We start from the raw sequence: 24,026 nt of genomic DNA on the forward strand, positions 1-24,026 counted from the left end.
GGTGATGTCAATAGAAAACCACTATCTAATGGTGATGTCAACAGAAAACCACTATCTAACGGTGATGTCAACAGAAAATCATTATCTAATGGTTATGTCAACAGAAAACCACTATCTAACAATGATGTCACCAGAAAACCACTATCTAATGGTGGTGTCAACAGAAAACCATTACATTATGGTGATGTCAACAGAAAACCACTATCTAACGGTGGTGTCAACAGAAAATCACTATCTAATGGTGATGTCACCAGAAAAACATTATCTAATGGTGATGTCAACAGAAAACCACTATCTAATGGTTATGTCACCAGAAAACTACTATCTAATGGTGATGTCATCAGAAAACCACAATCTAATGGTTATGTCACCAGAAAACTACTATCTAATGGTGATGTCACCAGAAAACTACTATCTAATGGTGATGTCACCAGACAAGAGGCCCAAAGGGCCTTAACGGTCACCTGAGATTTGAAATATTTCGGCCAACTAAATTGACCCTTTTTGGCCCCACCCATCAGTCCTAATGGGGTCAGTCTATGAAGAGTATTTGATTCCAACATATAGTAGATAAGAAGATTTTTGAAATTTCAGTCAATTTGACCCTTTTTGGCCCCGCCCACCAGCCCCTGGGAGTCAACCAGGGCCAACATGTACATAACATCAAACTGTAATCCCATGCTGATAATTTGAACCAAGTTAGAATGAATTCCAATACCAATTCAACAAATAATAGTCAAAAATGTGATTTCCCTATATAAACTATAGTAAAGTTTACCCCCTCCCCAGGGGCAAACGTGAGACCCCAGGGTCATGAAATTCACAATTTTGGTAAAGCACCTTAAGACCCTTCCATCTATGAAGAGTATTTGATTCTACCATATATCTGAGAGTAGGGAAGAAGATTTTTGAAATTTTAGTCAATTTGACCCTTTTTGGCCCCGCCCACAAGCCCCTGGGAGTCAACTAGGGCCAACATGTACATACCATCAAAGTGTCATCCCATGCTGATAATTTGATACAAGTTAGAATGAATTCCAATACAAATCCAACAAATAATAGTCAAAAATGTGATTTCCCTATATAAACTATAGTAAAGTTTACCCCCTACCCAGGGGCAAACGTGAGACCCCAGGGTCATGAAATTCACACTTTTGGTAAAGCACCTGAAGAGCCTTCCATCTATGAAGAGTATTTGATTCTAACATATCTGAGAGTAGAGAAGAAGATTTTTGAAATTTCAGTCAATTTGACCCTTTTTGGCCCCGCCCACCAGCCCCTGGGGGTCAATCAGGGCCAATATGTACATAACATCAAACTGTAATCCCATGCTGATAATTTGAACCAAGTTAGAATGAATTCCAATACAAATCCAACAAATAATAGTCAAAAATGTGATTTCCCTATATAAACCATAGTAAAGTTTACCCCCTCCCCAGGGGCAAACGTGAGACCCCAGGGTCATGAAATTCACACTTTTGTTAACGTACCTTAAGACCCTTCCATCTATGAAGAGTATTTGATTCTACAATATCTGAGAGTAGAGAAGAAGATTTTTGAAATTTCAGTCAATTTGACCCTTTTTGGCCCCGCCCACCAGCCCCTGGGGATCAACCAGGGCCAACATGTACATACCGTCAAACTGTCATCCTATGATGATAATTTGATACAAGTTAGAATGAATTCCAATACAAATCCAACAAATAATAGTCAAAAATGTGATTTCCCTATATAAACTATAGTAAAGTTTACCCCCTCCCCAGGGGCAAACGTGAGACCCCAGGGTCATGAAATTCACACTTTTGGTAAAGCACCTGAAGACCCTTCCATCTATGAAGAGTATTTGATTCTAACATATCTGAGAGTAGAGAAGAAGATTTTTGAAATTTCAGTCAATTTGACCCTTTTTGGCCCCGCCCACCAGCCCCTGGGGGTCAACCAGGGCCAACATGTACATAACATCAAACTGTAATCCCATGCTGATAATTTGAACCAAGTTAGAATGAATTCCAATACAAACCCAACAAATAATAGTCAAAAATGTGATTTCCCTATATAAACTATAGTAAAGTTTACCCCCTACCCAGGGGCAAACGTGAGACCCCAGGGTCATGCAATTCACAATTTTGGTAAAGCACCTGAAGAGCCTTCCATCTATGAAGAGTATTTGATTCTAACATATCTGAGAGTAGAGAAGAAGATTTTTGAAATTTCAGTCAATTTGACCCTTTTTGGCCCCTCCCACCAGCCCCTGGGGGTCAATTAGGGCCAACATGTACATACCATCAAACTGTCATCCCATGCTGATAATTTGATACAAGTTAGAATGAATTCCAATTCAAATCCAACAAATAATAGTCAAAAATGTGATTTCCCTATATAAATTATAGTAAAGTTTACCCCCTCCCCAGGGGCAAACGTGAGACCCCAGGGTCATGCAATTCACAATTTTGGTAAAGCACCTTAAGACCCTTCCATCTATGAAGAGTATTTGATTCCACCATATCTGAGAGTAGAGAAGAAGATTTTTGAAGTTTTAGTCAATTTGACCCTTTTTGGCCCCACCCCTCAGGCCCCTGGGGGGTGGGGACCATATAATTCACAATTTTGGTTGACCTTCAGCCATAGAAACTTTCTGCCAAATTTCATTGAATTTTGTTAAGTGGTTTTGGAGAAGAAGTCGAAAATGTAAAAAGTTTACGGACGCACGACGGACGACGGACGACGCACGACGCACGACGGACGACGGACGACGACGGACAAAAGGCGATTAGAATAGGTCACTTGAGACTTCGTCTCAGGTGACCTAAAAACTACTATCTAATGGTGATGTCACCAGAAAACTACTATCTAATGGTGATGTCACCAGAAAACCATTATCTAATGGTGGTGTCAACAGAAAACCATTATCTAATGGTGATGTCACCAGAAAACCACTTTCTAACGGTGATGTCAACAGAAAACCACTATCTAATGGTGATGTCACCAGAAAACTACTATCTAATGGTGATGTCATCAGAAAACCACTATCTAACGGTGATGTCACCAGAAAACCACTATCTAACAGTGATGTCAACAGAAAACCACTATCTAACGGTGGTGTCAACAGAAAACCACTATCTAACAGTGGTGTCAACAGAAAATCACTATCTAACGGTGGTGTCAACAGAAAACTACTATCTAACGGTGGTGTCAACAGAAAACCACTGTCAACAGAAAACCACTATCTAACGGTGATGTCAACAGAAAACCACTATCTAATGGTGGTGTCACCAGAAAACCATTATCTAATGGTGATGTCACCAGAAAACCATTATCTAATGGTGATGTCAACTGAAAACTACTATCTAATGGTGATGTCACCAGAAAACCACTATCTAATGGTGATGTCACCAGAAAACCATTATCTAATGGTGATGTCAACTGAAAACCACTATCTAATGGTGATGTCACCAGAAAACCACTATCTAATGGTGATGTCAACAGAAAACCATTATCTAATGGTGATGTCAACAGAAAATCACTATCTAACGGTGATGTCACCAGAAAACCACTATCTAAAGGTGATGTCACCAGAAAACCACTATCTAATGGTGATGTCACCAGAAAACCACTATCTAAAAGTGATGTCAACAGAAAACCACTATCTAACGGTGAAGTCAACAGAAAACCATTATCTAACAGTGATGTCACCAGAAAACCATTATCTAACGGTGGTGTCAACAGAAAACCACTATCTAATGGTGATGTCAACAGAAAACCACTATCTAACGGTGGTGTCAACAGAAAACTACTATCTAACGGTGGTGTCAACAGAAAACCAGTATCTAACGGTGGTGTCAACAGAAAATCACTATCTAATGGTGGTGTCAACAGAAAACCATTATCTAATGGTGATGTCAACAGAAAACCACTATCTAACGGTGATGTCAACAGAAAACCACTATCTAATGGTGATGTCAACAGAAAACCACTATCTAATGGTGGTGTCAACAGAAAACCACTATCTAATGGTGGTGTCAACAGAAAATCACTATCTAATGGTGATGTTACCAGAAAACCACTATCTAATGGTGATGTCACCAGAAAATCACTATCTAAAGGTGATGTCAACAGAAAACCACTATCGAACGGTGCTGTCAACAGAAAACCACTATCTAACGGTGATGTAAACAGAAAACCACTATCTAACAGTGATGTCAACAGAAAACCACTATCTAATGGTGATGTCAACAGAAAACCACTATCTAATGGTGATGTCAACAGAAAACCACTATCTAATGGTGATGTCAACAGAAAATCACTATCTAAAGGTGATGTCAACATAAAACCACTATCGAACGGTGGTGTCAACAGAAAACCACTATCTAACGGTGATGTCAACAGAAAACCACTATCTAATGATGATGTCACCAGAAAACCATTATCTAATGGTGATGTCACCAGAAAACCACTATCTAATGGTGATGTCACCAGAAAACCATTATCTAACGGTGGTGTCAACAGAAAACCACTATCTAACAGTGATGTCACCAGAAAACCATTATCTAATGGTGATGTGAACAGAAAACCACTATCTAATGGTGATGTCACCAGAAAACCACTATCTAATGGTGATGTCAACAGAAAACCACTATCTAATGGTGATGTCACCAGAAAACCACTATCTAAAGGTGATGTCACCAGAAAACTACTATCTAATGGTGATGTCACCAGAAAACTACTATCTAATGGTGATGTCAACAGAAAATCACTATCTAATGGTGGTGTCACCAGAAAACTACTATCTTATGGTGATGTCACCAGAAAACCATTATCTAATGGTGGTGTCAACAGAAAACCATTATCTAATGGTGATGTCACCAGAAAACCACTTTCTAACGGTGATGTCAACAGAAAACCACTATCTAATGGTGATGTCACCAGAAAACTACTATCTAATGGTGATGTCACCAGAAAACCACTATCTAACGGTGATGTCAATAGAAAACCACTATCTAATGGTGATGTCAACAGAAAACCACTATCTAACGGTGATGTCAACAGAAAATCATTATCTAATGGTTATGTCAACAGAAAACCACTATCTAACAATGATGTCACCAGAAAACCACTATCTAATGGTGGTGTCAACAGAAAACCATTACATTATGGTGATGTCAACAGAAAACCACTATCTAACGGTGGTGTCAACAGAAAATCACTATCTAATGGTGATGTCACCAGAAAAACATTATCTAATGGTGATGTCAACAGAAAACCACTATCTAATGGTTATGTCACCAGAAAACTACTATCTAATGGTGATGTCATCAGAAAACCACAATCTAATGGTTATGTCACCAGAAAACTACTATCTAATGGTGATGTCACCAGAAAACTACTATCTAATGGTGATGTCACCAGAAAACTACTATCTAATGGTGATGTCACCAGACAAGAGGCCCAAAGGGCCTTAACGGTCACCTGAGATTTGAAATATTTCGGCCAACTAAATTGACCCTTTTTGGCCCCACCCATCAGTCCTAATGGGGTCAGTCTATGAAGAGTATTTGATTCCAACATATAGTAGATAAGAAGATTTTTGAAATTTCAGTCAATTTGACCCTTTTTGGCCCCGCCCACCAGCCCCTGGGAGTCAACCAGGGCCAACATGTACATAACATCAAACTGTAATCCCATGCTGATAATTTGAACCAAGTTAGAATGAATTCCAATACCAATTCAACAAATAATAGTCAAAAATGTGATTTCCCTATATAAACTATAGTAAAGTTTACCCCCTCCCCAGGGGCAAACGTGAGACCCCAGGGTCATGAAATTCACAATTTTGGTAAAGCACCTTAAGACCCTTCCATCTATGAAGAGTATTTGATTCTACCATATATCTGAGAGTAGGGAAGAAGATTTTTGAAATTTTAGTCAATTTGACCCTTTTTGGCCCCGCCCACCAGCCCCTGGGAGTCAACTAGGGCCAACATGTACATACCATCAAAGTGTCATCCCATGCTGATAATTTGATACAAGTTAGAATGAATTCCAATACAAATCCAACAAATAATAGTCAAAAATGTGATTTCCCTATATAAACTATAGTAAAGTTTACCCCCTACCCAGGGGCAAACGTGAGACCCCAGGGTCATGAAATTCACACTTTTGGTAAAGCACCTGAAGAGCCTTCCATCTATGAAGAGTATTTGATTCTAACATATCTGAGAGTAGAGAAGAAGATTTTTGAAATTTCAGTCAATTTGACCCTTTTTGGCCCCGCCCACCAGCCCCTGGGGGTCAATCAGGGCCAATATGTACATAACATCAAACTGTAATCCCATGCTGATAATTTGAACCAAGTTAGAATGAATTCCAATACAAATCCAACAAATAATAGTCAAAAATGTGATTTCCCTATATAAACCATAGTAAAGTTTACCCCCTCCCCAGGGGCAAACGTGAGACCCCAGGGTCATGAAATTCACACTTTTGTTAACGTACCTTAAGACCCTTCCATCTATGAAGAGTATTTGATTCTACAATATCTGAGAGTAGAGAAGAAGATTTTTGAAATTTCAGTCAATTTGACCCTTTTTGGCCCCGCCCACCAGCCCCTGGGGATCAACCAGGGCCAACATGTACATACCGTCAAACTGTCATCCTATGATGATAATTTGATACAAGTTAGAATGAATTCCAATACAAATCCAACAAATAATAGTCAAAAATGTGATTTCCCTATATAAACTATAGTAAAGTTTACCCCCTCCCCAGGGGCAAACGTGAGACCCCAGGGTCATGAAATTCACACTTTTGGTAAAGCACCTGAAGACCCTTCCATCTATGAAGAGTATTTGATTCTAACATATCTGAGAGTAGAGAAGAAGATTTTTGAAATTTCAGTCAATTTGACCCTTTTTGGCCCCGCCCACCAGCCCCTGGGGGTCAACCAGGGCCAACATGTACATAACATCAAACTGTAATCCCATGCTGATAATTTGAACCAAGTTAGAATGAATTCCAATACAAACCCAACAAATAATAGTCAAAAATGTGATTTCCCTATATAAACTATAGTAAAGTTTACCCCCTACCCAGGGGCAAACGTGAGACCCCAGGGTCATGCAATTCACAATTTTGGTAAAGCACCTGAAGAGCCTTCCATCTATGAAGAGTATTTGATTCTAACATATCTGAGAGTAGAGAAGAAGATTTTTGAAATTTCAGTCAATTTGACCCTTTTTGGCCCCTCCCACCAGCCCCTGGGGGTCAATTAGGGCCAACATGTACATACCATCAAACTGTCATCCCATGCTGATAATTTGATACAAGTTAGAATGAATTCCAATTCAAATCCAACAAATAATAGTCAAAAATGTGATTTCCCTATATAAATTATAGTAAAGTTTACCCCCTCCCCAGGGGCAAACGTGAGACCCCAGGGTCATGCAATTCACAATTTTGGTAAAGCACCTTAAGACCCTTCCATCTATGAAGAGTATTTGATTCCACCATATCTGAGAGTAGAGAAGAAGATTTTTGAAGTTTTAGTCAATTTGACCCTTTTTGGCCCCACCCCTCAGGCCCCTGGGGGGTGGGGACCATATAATTCACAATTTTGGTTGACCTTCAGCCATAGAAACTTTCTGCCAAATTTCATTGAATTTTGTTAAGTGGTTTTGGAGAAGAAGTCGAAAATGTAAAAAGTTTACGGACGCACGACGGACGACGGACGACGGACGACGGACGACGCACGACGGACGACGGACGACGACGGACAAAAGGCGATTAGAATAGGTCACTTGAGACTTCGTCTCAGGTGACCTAAAAACTACTATCTAATGGTGATGTCACCAGAAAACTACTATCTAATGGTGATGTCACCAGAAAACCACTATCTAATGGTGATGTCACCAGAAAACCACTATCTAAAGGTGATGTCACCAGAAAACCACTATCTAAAGGTGATGTCAACAGAAAACCATTATCTAATGGTGGTGTCACCAGAAAACTACTATCTAATGGTGATGTCACCAGAAAACCATTATCTAATGGTGATGTCAACAGAAAACCACTATCTAATGGTGGTGTCACCAGAAAACTACTATCTAATGGTGATGTCACCAGAAAACCACTATCTAATGGTTATGTCACCAGAAAACCACTATCTAATAGTGGTGTCAACAGAAAACCACTATCTAATGGTTATGTCAACAGAAAACCACTATCTAACAGTGATGTCACCAGAAAACCACTATCTAATGGTGGTGTCAACAGAAAACCACTATCTAATGGTGATGTCAACAGAAAACCATTACATTATGGTGATGTCAACAGAAAACCACTATCTAACGGTGGTGTCAACAGAAAATCACTATCTAATGGTGATGTCACCAGAAAAACATTATCTAATGGTGATGTCAACAGAAAACCACTATCTAATGGTTATGTCACCAGAAAACTACTATCTAATGGTGATGTCACCAGAAAACCACTATCTAATGGTTATGTCACCAGAAAACTACTATCTAATGGTGATGTCACCAGAAAACTACTATCTAATGGTGATGTCACCAGAAAACTACTATCTAATGGTGATGTCACCAGAAAACTACTATCTAATGGTGGTGTCAACAGAAAACCACTATCTAATGGTGATGTCAACAGAAAACCACTATCTAAAGGTGATGTCACCAGAAAACTACTATCTAATGGTTATGTCACCAGAAAACTACTATCTAATGGTGATGTCACCAGAAAACCACTATCTAATGGTGGTGTCACCAGAAAACTACTATCTAATGGTGATGTCACCAGAAAACCACTATCTAATGGTTATGTCACCAGAAAACCACTATCTAATAGTGGTGTCAACAGAAAACCACTATCTAATGGTGATGTCAACAGAAAACCACTATCTAATGGTGATGTCAACAGAAAACCATTATCTAATGGTGATGTCAACAGAAAACTACTATCTAACGGTGATGTCACCAGAAAACCACTATCTAATGGTTATGTCACCAGAAAACTACTATCTAATGGTGATGTCACCAGAAAACCACTATCTAATGGTGGTGTCAACAGAAAACCACTATCTAATGGTTATGTCACCAGAAAACCACTATCTAATAGTGGTGTCAACAGAAAACCACTATCTAATGGTGATGTCAACAGAAAACCACTATCTAATGGTGATGTCAACAGAAAACCATTATCTAATGGTGATGTCAACAGAAAACTACTATCTAATGGTTATGTCACCAGAAAACTACTATCTAATGGTGATGTCACCAGAAAACCACTATCTAATGGTGGTGTCAACAGAAAACCACTATCTAATGGTTATGTCACCAGAAAACCACTATCTAATAGTGGTGTCAACAGAAAACCACTATCTTATGGTGATGTCAACAGAAAACCACTATCTAATGGTGATGTCAACAGAAAACCACTATCTAATGGTGATGTCAACAGAAAACCATTATCTAATGGTGATGTCAACAGAAAACTACTATCTTATGGTGATGTCACCAGAAAACCACTATCTAATGGTTATGTCACCAGAAAACCACTACCTAATGGTGATGTCAACAGAAAACCATTATCTAACGGTGGTGTCAACAGAAAACCACTATCTAATGGTTATATCACCAGAAAACCACTACCTAATGGTGATGTCACCAGAAAACCACTATCTAATGGTGGTGTCAACAGAAAACCACTATCTAACAGTGAAGAGAAAGACCACACTGAATTGTTACCTGAATGTCCCTGCTGTATTGATAACTTCAGCTTTAGCAGCCTCCGTTGCCAGCCAGTTCCCAGGGTTGACAGCAGCTTCTTCTTTCTCAGTCATCAACACATCCAGATGTTTGCATATGCCCTTCACAAGGTTGTTGGACACTAGAAGTTAACCATTTTTAAAAATCAATGTCGATTTATACATATTTCAAAAAAATGTGGTGATTGATAAAACATGCTTTGAGCATTTCATTCTCATTTTTGTAATATCATCAATTTTTTTTTATCAGAAAATCCAGCCATGCAGTTAATTATGTACCTCATAAGCTCTGAATCAAAGAATTGTGTAAGTATTTTTTACCTAGATTACTTTTGCCATAGTGAATTAAATCCAACAGCTGATTGACCCTTTCTGTTGACCGTGCAATGTCCATCTTTGTGTCCTTGACCATTGCCAATGCAGCCTGAATACAGCTGAGTACAAGGCTTTCCACAGGAAGTTTATGATGAGTTGGGTTAGATGGGTTTCTATTCATATTGTTAAAATCCAGATGGATATCTTCTTCATCCACATCCATGTCTGTTTGTCGCCCATCTTGATCCTCCGGGACATTGGTTTCCATGGAAACTTCAGTAGCGTGCCCAGTTTCTTCCAAAACTGCGTGATGTATCAAACTCCCCACAGATTTGCCTCTCATCTCTGATATCCTTAGCGTATCACCCTCCGGTCGAATGTCATCAATATGGAGTGAATGCCAACGCCCACACTACATTCAAATATATCTAAAACTATTACACATGTTTTAATTTCATGAAAAATATTTTTTAAATATAAACACATACAAATTTCACAGTGACCATTACACATATTTGTGATATTACCCCAACAGTTGTAAAGGTAACAAGTGAAATAGTAACAGTGTTTGCAATGTCAAATACACCTACACATTCAACAAAAGTTACTGAAATTGGACAATATTCATATTTCAACCTCTTAAAAGCCATTCTAGGGCATCCTTAATTTAAAGCAGCTTAGAGAAATTATATAATGGCAGCCTATATATAATGGCTGTCTGCGTATAATGGCTGCCTGTATATAATGGCCAACGGTATATAATGGCTGTCTGTATATAATGGCAGTCTATATATAATGGCTGTCTATATATATAATGGCAGCCTATATATAATGGCTGCCTGTATATAATGGATGTCTGTATATAATGGATGTCTGAATATAACGGCTGTCTGTATAAAATGGCTGTCTATATTTAATGGCTGTCAGTATATAATGGCTGTCTGTATATAATGGCTGTCTATATATAATGGCTGTCAGTATATAATGGCTGTCTGTATATAATGGCTGTCTATATATGATGGCTGCCTGTATATGATGGCTGTCTATATATAAAGGCTGTCTGTATATAATGGATGTCTGTATATAATGGATGTCTGTATATAACGGCTGTCTGTATAAAATGGCTGTCTATATATAATGGCTGTCAGTATATAACGGCTGTCTGTATAAAATGGCTGTCTGTATAAAATGGCTGTCTGTATATAATGGATGTCTGTATATAATGGCTGTCTGTATATAATGGCTGTCTATATATAATGGCTGTCTGTATATTACGGCTGTCTGTATATAATGGCTGTCTATATATAATGGCTGTCTGTATATAATTGCTGTCTGTATATAATGGCTGTCTATATATAATGGCAGCCTATATATAATGGCTGTCTGTGTATAATGGATGTCTGTATATAATGGCTGTCTGTATATAATGGCAGCCTATATATAATGACAGCCTGTATACAATGGCTGTCTATATATAATGGCTGCCTGTATATAATGGCAGCCTGTATAAAATGGCAGCCTGTATATAATGGCAGTCTGTATTTAATGGCTGTCTGTATATAATGGCTGTCTGTATATAATGACAGCTGTATATAATGGCTGTCTGTATATAATGGCAGCCTTATATAATGGCTGTCTGTATATAATGGCTGTCTGTATATAATTGCTGTCTGTATATAATGACAGCTGTATATAATGGCTGCCCGTATATAATGGCTGTCTGTATATAATGGCTGCCCGTATATAATGGCTGTTTGTATATAATGGCAGCCTATATATAATGGCTGTCTGTATATAATGACTGTCTGTATATAATGGCAGCCTGTATAAAATGGCAGCCTGTATATAATGGCTGTCTGCGTATAATGACTGTCTGTATATAATGGCCGCCGGTATATAATGGCTGTCTGTATATAATGGCTGTCTGTATATAATGGCAGCCTATATATAGTGGCTGTCTGTATATAATGGCTGTCTGTATATAATGACAGCTGTATATAATGTCTGTCTGTATATAATTGCTGTCTGTATATAATGGCAGCCTTATATAATGGCTGTCTGTATATAATGACAGCTGTATATAATGGCTGTCTGTATATAATTGCTGTCTGTATATAATGGCAGCCTTATATAATGGCTGTCTGTATATAATGGATGTATGTATATAGTGGCTGTCTGTATATAATGGCTGCCCGTACATAATGGCTGTCTGTATATAATGGCAGTCTGTATACAATGGCTGTCTGTATATAATGGCAGTCTGTATACAATGGCTGTCTGTATATAATGGCTGTCTGTATATAATGGCAGCCTATATATAATGACAGCCTGTATATAATGGCTGTCTATATATAATGGCTGTCTATATATAATGGCTGCCTGTATATAATGGCAGCCTGTATAAAATGGCAGCCTGTATATAATGGCAGTCTGTATATAATGGCTGCCTGTATATAATGGCTGTCTGTATATAATGACTGTCTGCGTATAATGACTGTCTGTATATAATGGCCGCCGGTATATAATGGCTGTCTGTATATAATGGCTGTCTGTATATAATGGCAGCCTATATATAATGGCTGTCTGTATATAATGGCAGCCTATATATAATGGCTGTCTGTATATAATGGCTGTCTGTATATAATGACAGCTGTATATAATGGCTGTCTGTATATAATTGCTGTCTGTATATAATGGCAGCCTTATATAATGGCTGTCTGTATATAATGGCTGTCTGTATATAATTGCTGTCTGTATATAATGGCAGCCTTATATAATGGCTGTCTGTATATAATGGATGTATGTATATAGTGGCTGTCTGTATATAATGGCTGCCCGTATATAATGGCTGTCTGTATACAATGGCTGTCTGTATATAATGGCAGCCTATATATAATGGCAGCCTATATATAATGGCTGTCTGTATATAATGGTTGTCTGTATACAATGGCTGTCTGTATTTAATGGCAGCCTATATATAATGGCTGTCTGTATATAATGGCTGTCTGTATATAATGACAGCTGTATATAATGGCTGTCTGTATATAATTGCTGTTTGTATATAATGGCAGCCTTATATAATGGATGTCTGTATATAATGGCTGTCTGTATATAATTGCTGTCTGTATATAATGGCAGCCTTATATAATGGCTGTCTGTATATAATGGATGTATGTATATAGTGGCTGTCTGTATATAATGGCTGCCCGTATATAATGGCTGTCTGTATATAATGGCAGTCTGTATACAATGGCTGCCTGTATATAATGGCAGTCTGTATACAATGGCTGTCTGTATATAATGGATGTCTGTATATAATGGCTGTCTGTATATAATGGCAGCCTATATATAATGACAGCCTGTATATAATGGCTGTCTATATATAATGGCTGTCTATATATAATGGCTGCCTGTATATAATGGCAGCCTGTATAAAATGGCAGCCTGTATATAATGGCAGTCTGTATATAATGGCTGCCTGTATATAATGGCTGTCTGTATATAATGACTGTCTATATATAATGGCTGTCTGCGTATAATGACTGTCTGTATATAATGACCGCCGGTATATAATGGCTGTCTGTATATAATGGCTGTCTGTATATAATGGCAGCCTATATATAACGGCTGTCTGTATATAATGGCTGTCTGTATATAATGACAGCTGTATATAATGGCTGTCTGTATATAATTGCTGTCTGTATATAATGGCAGCCTTATATAATGGCTGTCTGTATATAATGGTTGTCTGTATATAATTGCTGTCTGTATATAATGGCAGCCTTATATAATGGCTGTCTGTATATAATGGATGTATGTATATAGTGGCTGTCTGTATATAATGGCTGCCCGTATATAATGGCTGTCTGTATATAATGGCTGTCTGTATACAATTGCTGTCTGTATATAATGGCAGCCTATATATAATGGCAGCCTATATATAATGGCTGTCTGTATATAATGGTTGTCTGTATACAATGGCTGTCTGTATTTAATGGCAGCCTATATATAATGGCTGTCTGTATATAATGGCTGTCTGTATATAATGACAGCTGTATATAATGGCTGTCTGTATATAATTGCTGTTTGTATATAATGGCAGCCTTATATAATGGATGTCTGTATATAATGGCTGTCTGTATATAATTGCTGTCTGTATATAATGGCATCCTTATATAATGGCTGTCTGTATATAATGGATGTCTGTATATATAGTGGCTGTCTGTATATAATGGCTGCCCGTATATAATGGCTGTCTGTATATAATGGCTGTCTGTATACAATGGCTGTCTGTATATAATGGCTGTCTGTATATAATGACAGCTGTATATAATGGCTGTCTGTATATAATTGCTGTCTGTATATAATGGCAGCCTTATATAATGGATGTCTGTATATAATGGCTGTCTGTATATAATGGCAGCCTATATATAATGGCAGCCTGTATATAATGGCTGTCTGTATATAATGGCTGTCTGTATATAATGACTGTCTGTATATAATGACTGCCTGTATATAATGGCCGCCAGTAAATAATGGCTGTTTGTATATAATTGCTGTCTGTATATAATGGCAGCCTTATATAATGGCTGTCTGTATATAATGGATGTCTGTATATAGTGGCTGTCTGTATATAATGGCTGCCCGTATATAATGGCTGTCTGTATATAATGACTGCCTGTATATAATGGCCGCCGGTATATAATGGCTGTTTGTATATAATGGCAGCCTGTATATAATGGTTGTCTGTATATATAATGGCTGTCTGTATATAATGGCAGCCTATATATAATGGCTGTCTGTATATAATGGCTGTCTGTATACAATGGCTGTCTGTATATAATGGCAGCCTATATATAATGGCAGCCTGTATATAATGGCTGTCTGTATATAATGGCTGTCTGTATATAATGACTGCCTGTATATAATGGCCGCCGGTAAATAATGGCTGTTTTTATATAATTGCTGTCTGTATATAATGGCAGCCTTATATAATGGCTGTCTGTATACAAGAGGCCCAGAGGGCCTGTATCGCTCACCTGGTTTCATGAGATATGAAACTAGAATGATGCTTAAGTATATTTGTTGCTGGTATTGCTATGTCAATATATATCATAAGCATTTTATATGGGTACATGTACATTGGTTTTATTTTAATACTAAAAATGCCAAAAGGTACATTAATCCATGAAATGAAATTGACTTTTGGCGCGACCCCATAGGGATGCTACCACACAAATGTGAGTGATATCCATTGCTTAGTTTCAGAGAAGATTTTGTTTAGACCAATTGGCCCCTTTTGGCCCTGCCCTCTGCCCCCTGGGAGTCAGCTCCTTCCTTTATACAATTTTGAATCCCTACCCCAATAGGATGCTAATAGTCAAATATGAGCTGTTTCAGAGAAGTTGTTCATATCAATTTAGCCAAATTGACACCTTTTGGCCGAGCCCCTCAGCCTCCAGGGGGTCGGCCCCATCATTTGTACAATTTTGAATCCTTAACCAAAGTGAATGCTACCAGTCAAATATTAAAGATATCCATTGCTTATTTTCAGAGAAAAAGTTGTTTATATCAATTTTGCCAAAATAACCCCTTTTGGCCCCGCCTCTTAGGTCCCCTGGGGTCAGCCCTGTCATTTGTACAATTTTGAATCCCTACCCTAGGGGGTTGCTACCTGGCAAATATGAGTGATATCCATTGCTTAGTTTCAGAGAAGAAGTCGTTAATATCAATATAGCTTTATTGACCCATTTTTGCCCCGCCTCTCAGGCCCCTAGGGAGTCAGCACCACCATTTGTACAATTTTGAATCCCCACCCCATAGTGATTGCTTCCAGGCAAAAAGGAGCAATATCCTTTGCTCGGTTTCAGAGAAGAAGTCGTTTATATCAATACAGCCAAATTGACCCCTCTTGGCCCCGCCCCTCAGGCCCCCCGGGGTCAGCCACACCATTTGTACAATTTTGAATCCCCACCCCATAGTGTTGCTACCAGGCAAATATGAGCAATATCGTTTGTTCGGTTTCAGAGAAGAAGTTGTTTATATCAATATAGCCCAAATGACCACATTTGGCCCCGCCCTTCCGGCCCCTGGAGGTTAGCCCCATCATTTGTACAATTTTGAATCCCCACCCCAAAGTGATGCTACTGACAAATATGAGTGATATCCTTTGCTCGGTTCCAGAGAAGAAGTCGTTTATATCAATATGGTAGCTATATTGACCCATTTTTGCCTCGCCCCTCAGGCCCCTAGGGGGTCAGCACCACCATTTGTACAATTTTGAATCCCCACCCCAAAGTTATGCTACCAGGCAAATATGATTGATATCCTTTGCTCGGTTCCAGAGAAGAAGTCGTTTATATCAATATGGTAGCTATATTGACCCATTTTTGCCTCGCCCCTCAGGCCCCTAGGGGGTCAGCACCACCATTTGTACAATTTTGAATCCTCACCCCATAGTGATACTTCCAGACAAATAGGAGCAATATCCTTTGCTCGGTTTCAGAGAAGAAGTCGTTTATATCAATATGGCCAAATTGACACCTTTTGGCCCCGCCCCTCAGGCCCCTGGGGGTCAGCACCACCATTTGTACAATTTTGAATCCCCACCCCATAGTGATACTTCCAGACAAATAGGAGCAATATCCTTTGCTCGGTTTCAGAGAAGAAGTCGTTTATATCAATATAGCCAAATTGACCCCTTTTGGCCCCGCCCCTCAGGCCCCTGGGGGGTCAGCCCCATCATTTGTACAATTTTGAGTCCCCTACCCATAGGGATGCTTCTGACCAAATTTGGTCAAATTCTGATCAGTGGTTATGAAGAAGAAGTCAATTGTTGACGGACGGACGGACGACGGACGACGGACGACAGACGACGGACGACAGACGACGGACGGACGGACGGACGGACGACGGACGACGGACGCCACGGTATGGCATAAGCTCACCTTGGTCCTTCGGACCAGGTGAGCTAATAATGGCAGCCTAATATAATGGCTGTCTGTATATAATGGATGTCTGTATATAGTGGCTGTCTGTATATAATGGCTGCCCGTATATAATGGCTGTCTGTATATAATGGCTGTCTGTATACAATGGCTGTCTGTATATAATGGCAGCCTATATATAATGGCAGCCTGTATATAATGGCTGTCTGTATATAATGGCTGTCTGTATATAATGGCTGCCAGTATATAATGGCTGTTTGTATATAATGGCAGCCTGTATATAATGGCAGCCTGTATATAATGGCTGTCTGTATATAATGGCTGTCTGTATATAATGACTGCCTGTATATAATGGCCGCCGGTATATAATGGCTGTTTGTATATAATGGCTGCCTGCATATAATTGCAGCCTGTATATAATGACCACCTGTATTAGTATAATGACAGCTGTATATAATGGCTGCCAGTATATAATGGCTGTCTGTATATAATGGATGTCTGTATATAATGGCTGTCTGTATATAGTGGCTGTCTGTATATAATTTCTGCCTGTATATAATGACTGCCTGTATTAATGGCTGCCCATATATAATGAGCATCTGTATATAATGACCGCCTGTTAAATTGGGGCTTTTTTTTCATTTTACCTGGAATCCATTGAAACAACCTCCTGCAACCCTTGGCAGCTGTATGACAAAGATGGCATGTCTGTTTGCCTGGACTCGATAACCCAGCTGTTGGAGCTCATCCTGAATACAGTACCTAGCACAGGCCACGAGGCTGGCATTTTGGTCGCCACAGTCACTTTGGACTATCAATAGCATCTCATCTTCCTCCCTCTCAAAACAAACCCTGTACAGTAACACAAAGGGGACATTGTAACTCACAAAAACACCCTGTACAGTAACACAGAGGGGACATTGTACCTCACAAAAACACCCTGTACAGTAACACAGAGGGGACATTGTACCTCACAAAAACACCCTGTACAGTAACACAAAGGGACATAGTAACTCACAAAAACACCCTGTACAGTAACACAAAGGGACATTGTACAGTAACACAAAGGGACATTGTAACTCACAAAAACACCCTGTACAGTAACACAAAGGGACATTGTACCTCACAAAAACACCCTGTACAGTAACACAAAGGGACATAGTAACTCACAAAAACACCCTGTACAGTAACACAAAGGGACATTGTACCTCACAAAAACACCCTGTACAGTAACACAAAGGGACATTGTACCTCACAAAAACACCCTGTACAGTAACACAAAGGGACATTGTACCTCACAAAAACACTGTACAGTAACACAAAGGGACATTGTACCTCACAAAAACACCCTGTACAGTAACACAAAGGGACATTGTACCTCACAAAAACACCCTGTACAGTAACACAAAGGGACATTGTACCTCACAAAACACTGTACAGTAACACAGAGGGACATTGTACCTCACAAAAACACCCTGTACAGTAACACAAAGGGACATTGTACCTCACAAAAACACCCTGTACAGTAACACAAAGGGACATTGTACCTCACAAAAACACCCTGTACAGTAACACAACGGGACATTGTACCTCACAAAAACACCCTGAACAGTAACACAAAGGGACATTGTACCTTACAAAAACACCCTGTACAGTAACACAAAGGGACATTGTAACTCACAAAAACACTGTACAGTAACACAGAGGGACATTGTACCTCACAAAAACACCCTGTACAGTAACACAAAGGGACATTGTACCTCACAAAAACACCCTGAACAGTAACACAAAGGGACATTGTACCTCACAAAAACACCCTGTACAGTAACACAAAGGGACATTGTACCTCACAAAAACACCCTGAACAGTAACACAAAGGGACATTGTAACTCACAAAAACACCCTGAACAGTAACACAAAGGGACATTGTAACTCACAAAAACACCCTATACAGTAACACAAAGGGACATTGTTCCTCACAAAAACACCCTGTACAGTAACACAAAGGGACATTGTACCCCACAAAAACATTCTGTACCATCACACTGTCACATAAACACGTATGTTTTATCTAACTAAACACAGAAGTAAATATTGGGGGTTTGGCTTTAATATGGAAACATCCTATATTGACACTTCAAAATTTCTATTTTAAAAGATAGCTGTATCAATATCATCTCTTAATCAACGTTCAATATTTTTGGTAAGAGTGTATTGTAGAATTGAAGGCTATACTTACTTGACTTGTCTACAGAACTGTTGTTCTGTGTCAAATGACTGAAGGTTTAGTAACACCATGTTGTCTATGGGGATCCCAAGCTTGAGTGATAGTTCTTCTAGGTCTACACTTGTAATCAACTTGGAGTGGGTGGTCACCTTTGCATTAAAGTTTTTCTAATTAAAATTTTTCATCAAATGCATGGGTAATTTACTGGTAATTGGCCACAGTGAAAGTGAGGCGTGTGATGTAGAGGCATCATGATGTGTTATATAATGGATATTAACTAAACCTACCATTGAATTCTATAAACATACATACATATTATACTTTCAAACTATAGGCATTCCACTAAATTATGATTGCACTGATTGAAGATTATATATATTGGATTCCATAATAAATATTTTTTGCGTGCCAATTCATCATTGTGTTATCTGTTTAAATCCAGTTATGGTTTAAAGAATGCATCTATCAATAAAGAAGTAGGTTTACAGAACATCCAAACTTTTCTTTCGTAACATTTTTATTTCTCTTTTTTATTTGTTTGTCTGTGACAAACACTGATTTGATATCAATCTTGAAATGACTTTTATGTGCAAGATTTTTAACCATTGACATTTATACCTGGGCAAAATGGCTGTCTCTGTTTTCCTGCCTGATTTTTTGGTAAAGGTATGCAGACAGAGACTGGTGCTGCTGTTCCTCCCAGTAAATCTCATTTAGACTTCCTTCCTCTTGAGCCAGGAGTGTAGAATTCAGTCTCATCACTGCATCAGGTGTAGCACACCAAAGTAACATTCTCTTAGCAGAGTCAAAGACCTGAGAGGGAAAACAACCAATCAAATTATAGGATGGTCTTTCACTTTCACATTAATGTTTTGACCATTTTATGATCAAACCTTGATACATTGGGCCCAATAAATGTAAGTCACACTTTTAGCTTATTTTTGTTCAACGTCCTATTAACAGCCAGGTTCATTTAAGGACGTGCCTAGATTTGGAGGTGGAGGAAAGCCGGAATGCCCGGAGAAAAACCACCGGCCTACGGTCAGTACCTGGCAACTGCCCCACGTAGGTTTTGAACTCGCAACCCAGAGGTGGAGGGCTAGTGATAAAGTGTTGAGACACCTAAACCACTCAGCCACTGTGGCCCCTTGTAAGTAATGCACCATCTCGTCATTTTATATACAGTAAAAAAATTGTCATCAATCTGCAGCGAGTCAACAGTTTTGTCTAAGACCAAAGAGTTTGACCTTAAAACATATTGTGACCTTCACCTTACAGACCCTATGTGACGTGGACTTGTCTTCCCTGTAGTGTGACCTGGTAAACATACCTGGGTATGGTCGACTTGTCACCCCTGTAGTGTGACCTGGTAAACATACCTGGGTATGGTTGACTTGTCACTCCTGTAGTGTGACCTGGTAAACATACTAGGGTATGGTTGACTTGTCACCCCTGTAGTGTGACCTGGTAAACATACCTGGGTACGGTTGACTTGTCACCCCTGTAGTGTGACCTGGTAAACATACCTGGGTACGGTCGACTTTTCACCCCTGTAGTATGACCTGGTAAACATACTAGGGTATGGTTGACTTGTCACCCCTGTAGTGTGAACTGGTAATCATACCTGGGTATGGTCGACTTGTCCTCCCTGTAGTGTGACCTGGTAAACACACCTAGGTATGGTCAACTTGTCTTCCCTGTACTGTGACCTGGTAAACATACCTGGGTATGGTCGACTTGTCACCCCTGTAGTGTGACCTGGTAAACATACTAGGGTATGGTTGACTTGTCACCCCTGTAATGTAACCTGGTAAACATACTAGGGTATGGTCGACTTGTCACCCCTGTAGTGTGACCTGGTAAACATACCTGGGTATGGTCGACTTGTCACCCCTGTAGTGTGACCTGGTAATCATACCTGGGTATGGTCGACTTGTCCTCCCTGTAGTGTGACCTGGTAAACACACCTGGGTATGGTCGACCTGTCACTCCTGTAGTGTGACCTGGTAAACATACCTGGGTATGGTCGACTTGTCATCCCTGTAGTGTGACCTGGTAAACATACCTAGGGTATGGTCGACTTGTCACTCCTGTAGTGTGACCTGGTAAACACACCTGGGTATGGTCGACTTGTCACTCCTGTAGTGTGACCTGGTAAACATACCTGGGTATGGTCGACTTGTCACCCCTGTAGTGTGACCTGGTAAACATACCTTGGTATGGTCGACTTGTCACTCCTGTAGTGTGAACTGGTAAACATACCTGGGTATGGTCGACTTGTCACTCCTGTAGTGTGACCTGGTAAACATACCTGGGTATGGTCGACTTGTCACCCCTGTAGTGTGACCTGGTAAACATACCTTGGTACGGTCGACTTGTCGCCCCTGTAGTGTGACCTGGTAAACATACCTGGGTATGGTCGACTTGTCACCCCTGTAGTGTGACCTGGTAAACATACCTGGGTATGGTTGACTTGTCCTCCCTGTAGTGTGACCTGGCAAACATACCTGGGTATGGTCAACTTGTCACCCCTGTAGTGTGACCTGGTAAACATACCTGGGTATGGTCGACTTGTCACCCCTGTAGTGTGACCTGGTAAACATACCTGGGTACGGTCGACTTGTCCTTCCTCCTGGTACACATGTAGCACAATAGCAGCACAACTGTCAGCATGGTAACCCATGAACACATCCCCCACAGAAAACTCATCTTTCTTCATTCTGTAATATGTCATTATCAATTAACTATTAACTTTTGATCAAACAAGCTTGAAGGAAGCTGATATTTGGACCCTTGATGTGACGTGTGGATGTAATTATAAACAAGACGGTGTCATCTAATACTGTACAGACAAGGCTACCTAATCATTCGCCCGGATAACATCATCAAATAAATTTTGTGTTCACTTATTTCCATCAATACGTTAGATGATACAACACACACAAGAATGGAATATGGCTATGATCTTTAGGTTTAGACACAAGAGTGTTATAATAACCATAATTATTCTAAAATAACAAAACTTACCTTGTATGTGAATAAACTATTGAAGAGCCCTGGCAGTTTACAAAGTCCTTAGCCCAATGCTCAAGTCTCTCTGTTAAATCAAGCTGTTCTTCCGTCAACATGGTGGACACATTCAGGAAATGCTTTTCCAAACGGTTGATAAGAGGGATTGGGAACTTGTCATACACAATCTGCTTCTCAGCTATCACTATAAGTCTAAAAATAAGAATAAAATTTTTGATGTTTCAGTCAATTTAAACTATGTGATGCCATTGTACTGTTTTAGTGACGTTATTGCATTGTTGCAGCATATGTTGTGTTAGGTATCCTAGGTGTTAATAGAGAAATAACAGTATAGGGGGTGACAGAGCAAACTTGAACAGATCGAATGAGAGAAAAATCTGTGAACAATGAAAGAACATAGAGACCAAGGGCCTATTGTAAGTATTGCATGACCATATAATATTATAACCTCCAAAATCTCCACCATAGCATCATAGCAATAAGGAAACAGGGGCAACTCTTGTCTTTTATACAGAATTTGAAAACGACCTTGACATAACAAAACAAGAGACAGATTGACGGTCACCTGAATTTTGCAATATTTCAGCTAATTTGACCCTTTTGGACCTGCATGCCCACCAGCCTAGGAGGTCAGTCAGGGCCAACATGTGCATGCCATATTCATCAAGCTGTCATCACATCTTGATAATATTAATTGAGTTAGAATCAATTGCGATAAAAAAATAAAATAAATGATAAGTGAACAAGTGATCCCAGAGGGATCTTGGCGCCCACCATTGAATGATCTTCATAGGTTCCATGTCAGATTGATCTTTTCTCTACTTTTACCTTCATTTTACTAATCTGTGCAAATTGAGACATCCCTCCAGTACTCTTCAAACAAGGGAATCCTAGCTATATAAGAAATTTGAGATTTAACGATAATGGCTGTTTGTTTGCCAGGTTGTTTTCAGGACAGACTGGTCCAAAAATGCAATACAAGGGACCAAGTGGAACCTTCATATGAAATTTGAGAAAGATCCATTCAGTACGTACTTTGAGAAATAGAGATAACAAACTTCAATTATCAAAATCCAAGATGGCTGCCTGTCGGGCATGTTATTTTTAGATTGGCCTCAAAACGCAATATGCATAACTAGGCACTAAGGGAAACCTATATATGAAATTTAAGAAAGATCCATTCAGTACTTTCTCAGAAATAGTGATAACAAACTTAAATTGTCAAAATCCAAGATGGCTGCCTGTCAGCCATGTTGTTTTCTGATTGGTCTCAAAACGCAATATGCATAACAAGGCACCAAGGGAAACTTACATATGAAATTTGAGAAAGATCCCTTAAATACTTTCTCAAAAATAGCGATAACAAACTTCAATTGTCAAAATCCAAGATGGCTGCCTGTCGGCCATGTTGTTTTCCGATTGGTCTTAAAACGCAATATGCATAACTAGGCACCAAGGGGAACCTGCATATGGAATTTGAGAAAGATCCCTTCAGTATTTTCTGAGAAATAGTGATAACAAGAATTGTTTACGGACGGAGGGTGATTTGAATAGCCCACCATCTGATGATGGTGGGCTAAAAACGCGACTTCCCTTATAAACTATAGTAAACTTTACCCCCTCCCCAGGGGCAAACATGGAACCCAAGAAAATGAAAATTCACATCTTTGGTAAAGCACCTTTTTAAGACCTTCCTTCTATGAAGAGTATTTGAATCTACCTTATTTTGGTC

At 39.3% G+C, this 24,026-nt stretch overlaps 1 protein-coding gene across 1 annotated transcript in view; it reads right to left on the reverse strand.

Annotated features, from left to right (window-relative positions):
• Nucleotides 1–24,026, reverse strand: part of LOC117328417 (E3 ubiquitin-protein ligase rnf213-alpha-like) — an 84,271-nt gene that overhangs the window by 58,403 nt on the left and 1,842 nt on the right. The window contains exons 2-8 of the mRNA XM_033885946.1: nt 22,292–22,486; nt 21,870–21,984; nt 19,883–20,077; nt 19,277–19,413; nt 17,685–17,889; nt 10,097–10,502; nt 9,756–9,897 (exon numbers count right to left, since the gene is read on the reverse strand). Coding sequence (XP_033741837.1) covers nt 9,756–9,897; nt 10,097–10,502; nt 17,685–17,889; nt 19,277–19,413; nt 19,883–20,077; nt 21,870–21,984; nt 22,292–22,486 — 1,395 coding nt within the window. The remainder of the gene's footprint in view (nt 1–9,755; nt 9,898–10,096; nt 10,503–17,684; nt 17,890–19,276; nt 19,414–19,882; nt 20,078–21,869; nt 21,985–22,291; nt 22,487–24,026) is intronic.

Source organism: Pecten maximus, chromosome 5 (assembly GCF_902652985.1).
Source record: "Pecten maximus chromosome 5, xPecMax1.1, whole genome shotgun sequence".
In the NCBI taxonomy this organism is placed as follows: Eukaryota; Metazoa; Mollusca; class Bivalvia; order Pectinida; family Pectinidae; genus Pecten; species Pecten maximus.